Raw genomic sequence first — 14579 nt, forward strand, 5'->3', positions numbered from 1 at the left:
AGAAGGTACATGGGTACGTGGAGCCTCACATTCATTGTGATGAGCAGGAGCAGCAGCCCATCTCTGGTTAGGGCCAGTATGTACAGCACTGTGATTATGGCACAGAGCAGTTCAGGAAATCCACTGTCATTCAGAATTCTCACTAAGATGAAGTTGCTTCCCAAGGTGGAGTTTCAAAGCTCTATTCTGTGCATAGAATCAGATATCTAATGGGAAGTCTTTCAATATTTGGATAGGCTAAACCAACTGTGGATACCAGCAGAATTCTGTTCCCCCATACTTTCTGATTTTCTCAATGTTTTCAGTGGATTATAATGATCTTTCTGTTAAATGGCTTACAAGCATGCTGATTATGACTAATGAATAACTTTATCCTTTCTATAAATAATAAAAATGAATCCACCTGGGCAAATAACCTCATAGAGAAAGGAAAAAATATCCTTCAGTTCATAACAAAAACTATAACTTGGCCTTGGTCAAAAAAATCTAGCTATTTTCATGCTTAAAAGCTAGTTGGGATTGTAATTCATTGTTAAAATTGGCTCATAAATTAATTTTGCTATGTTATTCCTTCACCTGATGTCTGCCTCCTTTGTCTGGTCTCAAAATTGTTAACTTCCATCACACAGCAATCTCTGGGTTTTAATCACATGATCTCTTATAGTCTTCAAATATACTCCTCTCTTGATGGTTGTATGGTTGGTCTACTGGAAGAAAAAAAATTCTTTCAATTGGAATGATTGAGTGATAGGCTTTAATAATAACTTGGTAGACATAGTACAAAAATATTTAACTTTTCAAGATAGTGATAAAATATTTCCTCAATGGAAGCAAAGAGAAGAATCTGGATGAGATTTCTGGGGGCATGCTAGCAGGTTCTGGTAGTAGAAAGTATGTGTTTCGGGTATCAGATACATAATAAGGTCACTGTTTGTGGAGGGGAAGGGAAAAAACAAATTGTTTAAATAGGGATACAGGTGGACCCATTGCAACAATGAGATGTACAAGATGTTATGTCGAAAACCGAACTTTACAAATTTGGTGCTGGACGAGGAGGGTGGAGATGGGAAGGGATGGGAAGGGGAAACAAAGGAGGAGGCAACAATGCTTGATAAGAAATGTACTCATTATCTTGCTCATGTAATTGTAACCCCTCTGTACCATATTTTCACAATAAAAAAAAAGAAAGGCAAAAGACATCCCATTACCTAAGATTCACAGCAACACTCTGAGTATGATGTTATGAGGACACTGAATGTAAATGATACTACTGTGAATGTAATTGAATTGGAAGGGACCTGGAATATGTGATATATATTAACGTATTCACTATCCTGCCCTTTGTAAACATATCCCTGGTTGTTTGGAAGCCTAAGAGGCACTGTAGAAGAAAAGTAAAAATGTATACATTATTTTTTTTAGTATATATACACATGCATACATATATACCTCCCTCTCCCTCTGCAGTTTCTATCTTCTGAGAAAGGGCAGTGAATATACACTCTATTTACAAAGGAAGAGCCCTATTAATAAACTGCTGGTGGTGTAGGGAAGGTCAAGAAGGGTGAACTTCACACTGAAACTACATCACACTGAAAACTATCCTCAGAGGTGGAGGTTAGTGGAGGAGAATTATTATATATTATGGAAGTGCTCATTATTTTGAACAATTGGAGATATAGTCTCATGGACTTTTCTACCCACACTGACTTTGAACTATGGTATCAGGCATTTTGATCATCTAGGATTATAGGCATGAACCACTGGAACCTGATCAGTACTGAAACATTTACCATAAAACCAGCATCAGGAATTCTAGAAACTTAGGTCTGACCAATTGTACTGAATATTACAGATGTTTCACATATAGGAGGTGGACATCTCTATCTAGAGCCTTGAACACAAATGTGAGCAGGAGAACCATGAAGCCTGAGAAACTAGTCAGTTTGAGAGCAGAACGGGAACTTTTGCACTTGTTGTTCTAGATTCAAAGCCTCATGTACTTTATAGGAAAAAAAAAAGACGAAGTACTTACCTCCAAAGAGTGGTAAAGCCAAAGTCTTGGGATTCAATTGGGCCTTGAAGTGGTTCAGGATGCTGAGGAAAGAGGAGGTGTATCTCCTGAAAGGGTGGGGTGTAGATGTGCAAGGCTGCCACTAGGGCTAAAGGTCAAAGGTCAAAGGTTCATCCTGTCACAACTATCGCCAATCTTCTCTGAGGAAAGAAGGGGACAAATGTAGACAATCACCTGAGAATTCAGGCTGCCAGCTGGGGTACTCAGGATGTGACTGCTCATTATGTCCTTACCAATTTCCTTTTCATGGGTGTGCAGTGTGTATTGCTGGGTCTGGAGTTCCTGTCCTCAGATTTTTATATGCTCTGCAAGGTGGAATCTGTGATAAATGATGTGCTTTGCATGATCAGGGAAAGAAGAATGGGCAGGGTTGCTCAAAGGACCCTGCCATTGTTTCTCTTCACTGTTCCTTCTCTGGGGCAGTTGGGATTCTGGCTTTATCCTGAGGACTTTTTTTTTTGTCAGTCGTGGGGCCTAAACTCTGGGCCTGGGAGCTGTCCTTCAGCTCCTCAGCTCAAGGCTAGTGCTCTACCACTTGAGCCACAGCAGCACTCCTGGCCTTTTCTGCTTATGTAGTGTTAAGGAATTGAACCCAGGGCCTCATGCATGCTAGGCAAGCACTCTACCACTGAGCCATCTTCCCAGCCCAGTCCTGGAGGACTTATCCACTCTTATCCTCCCTGGTGACTTGGACTCCCAGGTTAATACTTCTCCTGGAAACTAGATGTTAATGAATTCTCCAGGGCTTGTTCCATGACTTGCCATTTCTACACACATCACCCTAAAAGGACTCTTGAGTCCTGGCTTAACAGTGTAATTTTGTTAAGAGCGGGGCTTCCTTCACTAACTTTTAATGAACCATAATACTGATATGATGGATGCTTGTATGGTGTTCAAGTTCTTTTTTTTCATCTCTACCCTCTCTCATATATGCCTGACCCTCTGTATTCTGTGAGCTTTGGATGGCTCTGGACAGAATTGGAGATGATGACACAGCTCTAGCGTTCAGCTGTCACTGCTTCATTTCAAGCCCTCCTCTTCTCTCACCCAGTTCTTCCCTCCTCAGTCTCCAGTCTGTCTCCATTCTCCCCACCAGTCAAGACTGGAAAACAGATACTGATGCTTTCTTATCTTTTACCCTCAAATTTCAAATAATCAATAACATCTTTTTACATCTCAGTTATAAAATGTATATATTCCCAAATGTTACTGTGCAAACAGTATGTATTCTATAAAGAAGGAAAAGATAAATCTTCTCTGTTGTTCTGACTATTATAATGGTGAGTATATTGTGAGGTTCATGGCTGAAATGGTGTCACTCATTGGTACCATTGTAATCTATTCCCTAATTGTCTTCTCTGTAACACAGGTGCCCTGAAATGAGAGGAGGAAGAAAGCACTTGTTACCTGCTGTCTCACCTGGCTGTGGTTGGGATGCATTATGGGGTTGCCATATTCATGCATCTCCTGTCCCATCCTTCTACATTCCTAAATCTGACAATGCTCTCTGTCTCTCTGTCTCTGTCTGTCTCTCTGTCTCTGTCTCTGTCTGTCTGTCTCTGTCTCTGTCTCTCTCTCTCTCTTCTCAATGATCACTATGGCACTGAATCCCTCACTTACAGCTAGAGGAATAAAAATATCCTAGGAGTCAAGAGGATAGTCCTGGTAAAACACATGTTTCAGCTACATTCTACCCTTTAGGTACAATCACTATAGTGAAGAGTGAATCTTTTGATAGAGTAATATAGGAATGTGACTGCATGTGTGAATTGCTCTTTAAATGTTCTCTTCAGTGGGTATGTTACAGGTTAGAAGTTTCACTATTTTATATTACTGCTCTTTTTCCTCTCTCTCTCTCTCTCTCTCTCTCTCTCTCTCTCTCTCTCTCTCTCTCTCTCTCTCTCTCTCTCTGAGTGTGTGTTAGGCTTCTGGTGTTGGAACTTAGGACCTGGGTACTGTCCCTTGGCTGTTTTGCTCAAGGTTGGTGCTCTACCACTTAAGCTCCATCTGGTTTTTATTAGTTAATTGAAGATAAGAGATTCAAGGTCTTTCCTGCTCCAGCTGGCTTTGAACCATGATCTCAAATCTCAAATCCCGAGTCACTGGTATTATAGCTGTGAGCCACTGGTGCTTTCAGGATATGGTTTTCTTTATAACTTACTCTCTACCCTGTCTGTGTAGAAAGTCTGTGTAGAGTTGTGTAGAAAGTTTTAAAAGTTGTATGGCTAGTAAAGATCTTCTCCCAATCCGTGGGCTTTCTATTGATCTTACTAGCTATGTCATTTGCCCTGCAGAAGCTCTGCAACTTTATGCAATCCCATTTGTCCAACCTTTCTTTGATTTGTTGTGCTTCCGGGTCTCTATTCAAAAAATTTTGGCCTGAGCCAAGGAGACCTAGGGTTTCTCCTATTCCATCCTGTAATGTTTTCAGAGTGTCTGCTTTGAGTTCAAGGTCTTTGATCCATTTGGAATTGATTCTGGTGCAGGGTGATATATAAGGATCTAGCTTAAGTTTTCTACATGTAGTTAACCAATTTTGCCAGCACCATTTACTGAAGAGGCTGTCTTTCTTCCATTCTATTGTTTTAGCTCCCTTATCGAAGATTAGATGGCTATAGGTCTGTAGGTTCATTTCTGGGTTTTCAATTCTATTCCATTGGTCCTGAGGTCTGTTCTTATGCCAATACCAAGCTGTTTTGATTACTATGGCTTTATAGTAGAGTTTGAAATTTGGTATTGATATTCCTCCAGCAGTGTTCTTTCCGTTGAGGAGCGTTTTTGCTATTCGGGGTCTTTTATTGTTCCATATGAATTTTTGGATTGCCTCTTCTACAAGGGTCTCATATCTAAAATATACTTGGAACTCAAAAAATTAAACCCCCCAACAACAAATCCTCAAAGAAACAACTGCCCAATAAATAAGTTGGCGAAAGACTTAAAGAGAAACTTCTCTGAAGAGGAAAGAAGGATGGCCAATAGACACATGAAGAAATGTTCAACATCCCTAGCCATAAAAGAAATGCAAATCAAAACAACATTGAGATATCACCTCACTCCAGTTAGAACGGCAAAAATCAAGAACTCTAACAACAACAGATGCTGGAGGGGATGTGGACAGAAAGGAACCTTACTTCATTGTTGGTGGGAGTGTAAACTTGTTCAACCACTTTGGAAAGCAGTATGGAGGTTCCTCAAAAGACTTCGCATAGAGCTCCCCTATGACCCAGCAATCCCACTTTTGGGCATTTACCCAAATGTTTACAAACAAGACCACACTAAAGCTACCAGCACAACAATGTTTATTGCAGCATTATTTACCATAGCTAAGATATGGAACCAACCCAGATGCCCCTCAGTAGATGAATGGATCAAGAAAATATGGTATATATACACAATGGAATTCTATGCCTCCATCAGAAAGAATGACATTGCCCCATTTGTTAGGAAATGGAAAGGCTTGGAAAAAATTATATTAAGTGAAGTAAGCCAGGCCCAAAGAAACATAGGTCCTATGGTTTCCCTTATTTGCAATATCTAGTATATGTATGAGTCAAGCGGAAAAGGTCAGATAATGTGATGTCAGGAAAATGAACCCTTAGATATGTATTTTAATGTTTTTTTCTTTCATGCATGTGTTTCTAATGCATTTATAAGATTATCTCTTTGTTGCTTTGTATGTCCCTCCCAACAGGTAGACCTGTTGCAACAATGAGAAGTACAAGTTGTCATGTCCAAAACGAGCTTTACAATGTCGGTGCGGGGGGGGGGGAGGGAAGAGGGGAAGGAGAAGGATTGGGATTGGGGGGGGGAGGGGGGAGGCTGGGAAGGGATGTGAAGGGTAAACCAAAGGAGGAGGGTGCAATGCTTGGTAAGAAATGTACGCATTATCCTGCCCATGTAATTGTAACCCCTCTGTACAGTATGTTCACAAATAAAATTAAATTAAATTAAAAAAAAGAAAGTTTTAAAAGTTATCACCAACTTGGACATGGCCCCTGAGATTTCTGGTCCATATTGAATCAATCTGAGAACCAGTGACAATGGTTTCATAAAGATTCTCTTATTAGGTCTCAGAGATCTGCACAAATTATAATAGGGTTACTTTTACAGAGACAGTTTTTCAATAATCTTAATGCCATAGTTTTTAGGTATTTGTGTCATGTTTTCCTTTTTTCCTAGCTTGGGCCTTTATATGTGCTCTGACAGCTGTCATTAGCTTTGTGTATATGTATTTCACATGGAATTATTTTAGAGTGCTCAAAATTCAAATATTATAAAAATATGATTCCATTAGAGGGAATCATCATTGATATGTGTAATTATTATATTTTTGTCTCACGGGAAATAGAAGTAAACACCCATATTTCACTCTTTTTGATCATAGAGCCAAACAAGCAGAACAAAAATTTGCTTTTCTGTTTTCCTAAGCTTGTTATGTTCTTAAAACTGTACTCCTTTGGTATGGGCATTGTATTTAGACATTATAAAAAGCACACACATGACTGGAGGAAAAACCTGGGAGAAAGTGGGGAAAGGGGTGGCATTGTCCATAAAGAAATGTACTCGTTACCTGATGTATGTAGCTGTAAGCCCTATTACCTTTATAATAGCAATAAAAATTTAGAAATTAAAAGTGCATACACATATCAAAATATAAGATAGTTTACCTCATATAAGGTATATTTTATGTGTTATTTATGCATAAATTTACATTTGAGAAGAGAAATTTGTTGTTGAGAAGACAACAATTTTTTTTTCTGACTGACTTATACATGCCATGCTATTCTGAAGGGGATATTTTTCTCTGTGGAAATTTGGTCATCATTTTCCTGGTGCTTTTTTTTCTCAAATAAATTAGAACTAAAACTACTTTGTCTATAATATTAAAGGAACTTCTATTTAAGTAATGCTATTGAAGTTAAAAATAAATCACTGGTTTTCAGAATGCTAGTAACTTATGGGTAGGGGACAAACAGAGAATTCGTGATCAAGGGTATTGAGATGGGGTTGGACAGAAACAAGAAGGACTAATGTACTATTCCATAGTAGAGTGACTGTAGATAGAAGTGTTGGACACAGTGTATTCACAAGAAGGCTGAAAGGATTCTGAACACTTGTGCCACGAAGCAATGAGAGGAAGTGGAATTGTGGTTCATGTGGTAGAGCTTCAGCATTGGGCTACAAAATGAATTGAAAGTGGCAAACTCTTATGTTCAAAACCCAGCATTGTGGCAAAACAACAATTAAAGGGAGTTAATAAGTATTTGAGATGTACACATTTAATCCAAGTAAAGTGTTTTATAATATATATACATGAAAACATAACATATCATTTATGTATGCATATATCATCTTATGTGTATATGTGGCTACTGAAATGAGTAATAGTTCTTCCTACAAAGGAATCCACTGAGCAACTAGATATAGGCAAAACATGTGAAATCCCCTTACCCTGAGATAACTTCTTTCATTTTTAATGCAAGTATAATTTACTGTTTCCATATGTTCATGTAGAGTAAGTGTTTCTCACCTATGGTACTTAGTGATGCCTTCCTCTGCATTGTGTGGTGGCAGACTGAGCGATGGTGAAGTCTGTGGTCAGTTTCTGGACTACAGAATTCAAGTTAGAATACCATGCAACACACATATGTCACTAATATGGACTGTGGTATTTACCCTTAATGAACCAGTCAGCAGTCCTGTAAGTGGTAAAGTGACAGTGGTATAGAAATCCATTTCATAGCTGGGTGCCTGTGGCTCATGCCTTAATCCTAGCTACTCAGGAGGCTGAGATCTGAGAATCATGGTTCAAAGCCAGCCTGGGCAGGAAAGCCTGTGAGACTCTTATCTCCAATAAACCACTAGAAAACTGGAAGGGCACTGTGGCTTAAGCGGTACAGTGCTCGTCTTGAGCTGAAGAGCTGAGGGACAGTGCCCAAGCCCAGAGTTCAAGCCCCACAACCAACAACACAACAAAAAAAATCCATTTCATAGAACTATTGGGAAGCTTAAGCCCTAAAAATAAATGTGATGTTAGTGAGGCATTCACCACATAATAATTACTTCACATGAAACCTAAATCTCCCAGGATTATATTGCTCTGAAAATGCTAAGTGTTTGTATAAATTTATGTCATATGCATGTTTTGAATACAACTAGGTATTTCATGGGTATACATATTTAATGCTTTATCTGTGTATATTAAACAATGAAAGTAATTTTAGCACGAGTGGTGCTTTATCTTAGAGAATTCTTTTGAATAGATTAACTCAACACTTCAATCAACTGAATATTCTTACTATTAAAAGACTGATTGGTTCTTTTCTTTTTTTGGGGGGGGTCCAGTCGTGGGGCCTGAACTCTGGGCCTGGGCGCTGTCCCTCAGCTCTTCAGCTCAAGGCTAGCGCTCTACCACTTGAGCCACAGCGCCACTTCCGGCTTTTTTTCTTTTTGCTTATGTGGTGCTGGGGAATCAAACCCAGGGCCTCAGGCATGCAAGGCAAGCGCTCTACCACTGAGCCACCTTCCCAGCCCTGATTGGTTATTTTCTAATAACGATACACAATCTTCACTCTTTCACAAATTAGGAATAACATTTAAATCTATTAATTTGCATAATGTATAATTTTCTTATTAAATTATTTACTGCTTTAATTTTAAAGATATGGATATTTTCTTTATTATAGTAATAACGTCTTTTGTAAATTTTATTGACATTTTTAAAAATTGTGATGATGAGATTTAAAAAGAAATATAGTAAAATATTTGTACTGAGAAAGAAATCTTCATTTTCCTGTTTTAATTTTACTAACAAGATGGGATATTCCAAAAGTTCTGTTGGTAATAGCTCAAGTGTCTTTTGATTTTTCTTTCTAATCTTTTATTTTTTTAATTAGTTTTAAGACACAAAGTTTATAATAAGTTTTATTTAGTAACAATTAGCTTTTCTCATAAGTCTGCAGAATTCTTTCACCAAATATTTATGACTCACTATATCTCAACTTTTAAACTCAACTTAAATATTAGCACCCAAATGAAAGTAGGTTTCCACTCATCTTGTTTTGTTTTTCTTTTATGCTTTCTTGTTTTCCTTTTTATGCCTTAGTTTACATCATAACTTCATCATGCCATTCCCATCTAATTCTAATCCCCAAAGCTTGCTCCAAGAATTCTGTGTGTGTGTGTGTGTGTGTGTGTGTGTGTATGTGTGGACAACCTAGAGGAAAAATCAACTTTCTGGATTAAAGGAGCTTAACATTTTGAATTAAAGATGTTATGTTTTGCTGAATCACTTGTAAATTCAGTGCAACATCTTCTATTATTATCATGGCAATTTTACAATCTGTATTGTGGCTTCATGCTAAGAAGGAATATTAAAAATTTAAAAATGTAGAACTCATAGCTAAAGCTACAGTAATTAAGGGAAATAAAAAGTGAAGTAGCTGATAAAAATGTGATCTTTTATGATAAACTTAGTATGCATGGTTGTACCTTTGAAATAAGAAATAAGAAATGACTGACTATATAAATAAATAGCTAGACAATTTGTTTTTTCCTCATTGCAACAATGAGATGTACAAGTTGTTATGTCAAAAAACGAATTTTACAACTTTGGTGGGGGGGGTAGGGAGGGCTGGGGGTAGGTGGGTGGGAGATGGGAAGGGATGGGAAGGGGAAACAAAGGAGGAGGCAACAATGCTTGATAAGAAATGTACTCATTACCTTTCCCATGTAAGTGTAACCCCTCTGTACAGTATTTTCACAATAAAAAAGAAATAGCTAGAAATTTAGAAATAATCAACTATACAAACTGAAGTATAAAATCTCATAGAAAATATTTTAAAGATCCAACAGTTTTAACCACAATACGATGTCATATCACCTACTTATATCTTAGAATGATCCATCCCTGTCTATAGTGTAGCTGGTGCAGAGTATTCAGAGTGAGCCTGAGAAATCCTTTCACAGCTGTTCTTCCCTTAGTTCTTTTTTAATATGGGGATTTGAAACCAGGGTCATCCCTGCCACTTCACTGCAATATAATGAATTGAATATACTAGCTACAGTAAGATATAAAAAAAAACAATTTGAAAAGTATATGGAACATCCTTAAAAGTGTCTATCATTACAGAAGTGGTAATGTGACAATTGAATGGAGAAAAGGAATAGTAACAGGGAAGCTCAATCACTGGAGTGTGAAGGCAGGATGTATTTTCCAAGGACCCTCCTCAAGGCCCCCATGACCTCCTTATTTCTCAGGCTGTAGATGAGGGGGTTCAGAGCTGGGGTGACAATTGTGTAGAAAAAGGAGAGGATGTTGTCTTGTTTAGGACTATGGAAGGAAATGGGCAGGACATAAACAAATGTAGCAGGGCCATAATACATCCCAACCACAGCCAGGTGGGAGGAGCAGGTGACAAGGGCTTTCTTCCTCCCCTCATTTGAGGGCATGTGGAGCACAGTGAAGAGAATTAGTGTATAGGAGACCAGTATGGCAGCAAGTGGGGGAATCAGGAACATCATACCCATCAAATAAACTGCGAGCTCAAATCTAGACGTGTCTGCACAGGCCAACTTCAGCAGAGGTGGGATCTCACAGAACAGATGTTTTACCAGCCGGGATTTGCAGAAGGGATAGTGCATAGTGTAACTGGTATATATGATGGCACTCAGAGATGCCACAATCCATGTTGTCATCACCATGAACCAAAGGACTTTTGGACTTATGAAAGTTGTGTAGTTTAGAGGATGACAAATGGCCACATACCTGTCATAGGCCATAAAAGCTAGAAGGAGATCCTCTGCCCCACCCAGAATCAGTTCGAGCAACATCTGAAGGGCACAGCCTCCAAAGGAGATGGTGTTATCTTCACGCAGAAAGTCCATGATGGCTTTGGGGGCTATAACTGATGTGAGGAGAAGGTCAATGAGAGAGAGCTGTCTAAGCAGGAGGTACATGGGCACGTGGAGCTTCACATCCATTGTGATGAGCAGGAGTAGCAGCCCATTGCTGGTCAGAGACAGTGTGTACAGGACTGTCATTGTGGCGCAGAGCAGTTCAGGAAATCTGCTGTCATTCAGAATGCCCACCAAGATGAAGCTGCTTCCCAAGGTGGAGTTCCAGACCTCCATTCTGTGTGTTCTTTGTAGTTGTCTAGAATCAGATATATAGTGGAAGTTCTTTTAAGGGATTTCAATCAATATTTGAAGAAACTCAGACTAACTAGGGATAGCCAACAGAAATCCCATGGAATATCTATTCATCCCTTATTTTGTCATGTGCTTTCTGATATTCTCTATGTTTTCAGTGAATTATAATGATCTTTTACTTAAATGGATCACAGATATGTTGACTGCTAACCATGTAATGTGTCATATATATAAAGCATCAAGTAAAATACACGCAGACATACTACTTAAAGAGAAAGAAAACATCCCTCAATTAATAATTATGCCATAAACCTGGAGTTGATATAAAATCTAGATGTTTCCATTCTTGAAATCTCCTTGGGAGTACAATTAATTTTAAAAATTTGGTTCATGTAAAACTCTTTGTCATGTTCTTCCTAGACCTGATGTCTAACTCTATTCTCTGGTCTTCAAGTGGTTAGCTTCCTCCACATAGGAATCTCTTGGCTTTGGTCACATGATCTCTTGCAGTCTTCAAATAAACTCCTCTTCTTAATGGTTGTACTCTTGGTCTGCATGAGATAAATTAATTTTGGACCAAAATAAATGGATGAGTGAGTGAGATAATTTTTTGCTGTTGTTGTTGGTCTTGGGGCTTGAACTCTGGGCTTGGGTGCTGTCCCTCAGCTCTTCAGCTCAAGGCAAGTGCTCTACTGCTTGAGCCACAGCACCACTTCCAATTTTCTAGTGGTTTATTGGAGATAAGAGTCTCACGGACTTTCCTGCCCAGGCTGGCTTTGAACTGCAACCCTCATATTTCAGCCTCCTGAGTAGCTAGGATTACAGGCGTGAGCCACTGGCACCCAGCTGAGTGAAATAAATTTAAGTAATAAATTGTCAGAAACCAGGCAAAATTACTTAACTTCTTAAGATAGTGGTAAGATATTTACTCAGCAGCAGCAAAGATAAGAAATGACAGTATTTCTGGAGGCCTTGTACCAGTTTCTGGTAGTAAAGAGTAGTATTTAAGGCGTCAGGTTCATAGTATAGACATTGTAGGAATGGCAAAACCCATCTCTCTACCTGAGAGTCACACCACCATTTAAGAAATGAAATATAGATTTTTTCCCTCACAAGTCTTATTAATATGTGGAAAGATGCTATACTGAGGACAGTGATTCTAAATGATAGTACTGATGGAAGGGTTTGAATTGGAACAACATAGAGCAAGTAATATATATATATATATATATATATATATATATATATATATATTTATACATGTGTGTGGGCACATGCATATGTGTGTGAGTGTGTGTGTGTGAAAGCATCCACTAAACTTGCTCTTCATAAATGCATTTCTAGATGTCTAGAGGCACTGTAGAAGAAAAATGAAAAGTATTCACTAATTTTTTATCTCTCCTTTGTATGTATATACATATAGACCCAAATGTATATATGTGTATGTACACATATGTGTGTTCACATACACACACGTATCATCTGAGAGAAGCCAGTAGATATACCTTGGGTGTACTGAGGATGAGCCTCTTCTTGTAAAGTGTTGGTGGAGTAAGGAAGGTCAGGAAGGATGAGCTCCACACTGACTGTACTCAGACACTGAGAGTACTAGAAGACCATAGGTTCATGGAAATGCTTACTCTTTACAGTAAAGCTAAAATTCAAAAGCATATTTTTATTAATTGTATTGCTTTGATATTGCTGAGTATATTAAATACATAATGTATGGCATTTACAAGTTTGCGCCATCATGCCTGTTATTGATTGACATTGATGAGATATTTTTAGTAGAGGTGTGTAGGAGAGAGAAACTTGAACTAATGTACTGATAGGGTTACGGGATAATCCTCTTTTGAGGTACTATTCAAAGAGCTCTTATCAGACTACTAGTCTAGGGAAATGCAGATGCACCAAAAATAAGTACTAAGACTTTTTTTAAAAACCAGTGGTGGGGTGTGAACTTGGAGCCCAGGTGTGTGCTTGGCTCATTTGCTCATGCTGGTATTCTACCTGTTCTGTCATAATTCCAGACCAGCTTTTCACTGTCTAATTGAGTCTTGTAGACTTTTTTTTGTCTAGGTTAGCTTCAAACCATATTTCTTGAGGTGTACGCCTTTTCAGAAGCTAGGACTTACAGGCATGAGCCATGTGGACCCAGAATGCAATGAGAATTTTACCCAAAAACCATTATTAGGAATTCTAGAAACCTAGGTCTGGCCAATAGTACTCAATATTGCAGTTGCCCACTCCTGTATGAGGTAGAGAGATGCTTGCACCAATACAGGTGCATGTGTCTGTAATCAGTCACCTGTACAATCGAGCACAAGTACAGATGGGAGCGAATACGCTCTAAAGTCTGAGAAATGAGACAGTCTGAGAGCAGGACAGTAATTCTTGGTCCTGTTACCCAAGATTCACTGCCTCCACACACTTTCTAGGGTCAAACACATAACCCTTACCTCTAAAGAGGAAAGATACAGCCTTCGGCTCACACCCGTGTCCTGGGAGTCATTTGTGAGGTGAAGAGGCTAAAGATGCTGAGGAAAGAGAAGGTGCTTCTTCTGAAGGGGAGGGTGTGGGTGGGCATGGCTGCCACTAAGATGAGGGGTCAAAGGCACCTGCTGTGTCCACCATGGCCAGTCCTTTCTGAGGAAAGGGATGGATGCAGATAATGATCTGAGAATCCAGGCGGTGGCTGGGGAAGCCCAAAGTTGATTCTCTCAGAATGTCCTCATCCAATCTCTGTTCCCAGCTCTGCACTGTTCATGGATGAGGATGAGTCCATGTGCCCAGACTTTCATATTCCCTCCCAGCTGCAGTCACTAATGACAGAGGTACCGGGTAGGACTTTTGGAAAGGAGAATGGTCGGGGATACTCAAAGGAAGCCTTCCATTGTTTATAGAGGCAGGAGGGACTCTGGCCTTGTCCTGGGGGACTTCTCACTGTCTCCTTCTCCCTGGTGACATGGGCTCCCAAGAAAACCCTTCTCCTAGAAGCGGGGTTTTAATGAGTCTCTCTGGGCTGATGCCCTTGCGGTACCTTCTAAAATAGAATGTTTGTTAACAAACATCACTATGAAATTAGCTCTGACTTGATGAATTGTTTTGTCCCTTTTGATCTGGCTAAGGATGGCCCTAACCAAGGAAATAGCTTCAACCCCTGGCCCTTTAGGATGGGTCTCTGTCCATCATTCTAAGACATATGGAGACTTATGTCTGTTGGTGCTCTAGTCTCCTTATACATTTGCATACATCTCTCTCTATCTGTCTCTCTGTCTATCTCTCGTGTGTGTGTGATGGTACTGTTATTGGAACTTAGGGTCTTGATGCTGTCCCTTCCTAATCTGGTGCTCTC

General features: G+C 39.2%; 1 protein-coding gene across 1 annotated transcript; it reads right to left on the bottom strand.

Moving 5' to 3' along the window:
* Positions 1-10255: 10255 nt before the first annotated feature.
* On the bottom strand, positions 10256-11206 carry LOC138836609 (olfactory receptor 2AG1-like). Its single transcript, XM_070035381.1, has one exon. The coding sequence runs from the start codon at positions 11204-11206 to the stop codon at positions 10256-10258; it is 951 nt and encodes a 316-aa protein (XP_069891482.1).
* Positions 11207-14579: the final 3373 nt, after the last annotated feature.

Source organism: Dipodomys merriami, unplaced genomic scaffold (assembly GCF_024711535.1).
Source record: "Dipodomys merriami isolate MVZ:Mamm:240054 unplaced genomic scaffold, mDipMer1.0.p SCAF_25, whole genome shotgun sequence".
Classification (NCBI taxonomy): Eukaryota; Metazoa; Chordata; class Mammalia; order Rodentia; family Heteromyidae; genus Dipodomys; species Dipodomys merriami.

What these genes read in the sequence shown, in the direction of transcription:
- LOC138836609 (XM_070035381.1), bottom strand. Translation starts at nt 11,206, where the DNA reads ATGGAGGTCTGGAACTCCACCTTGGGAAGCAGCTTCATCTTGGTGGGC.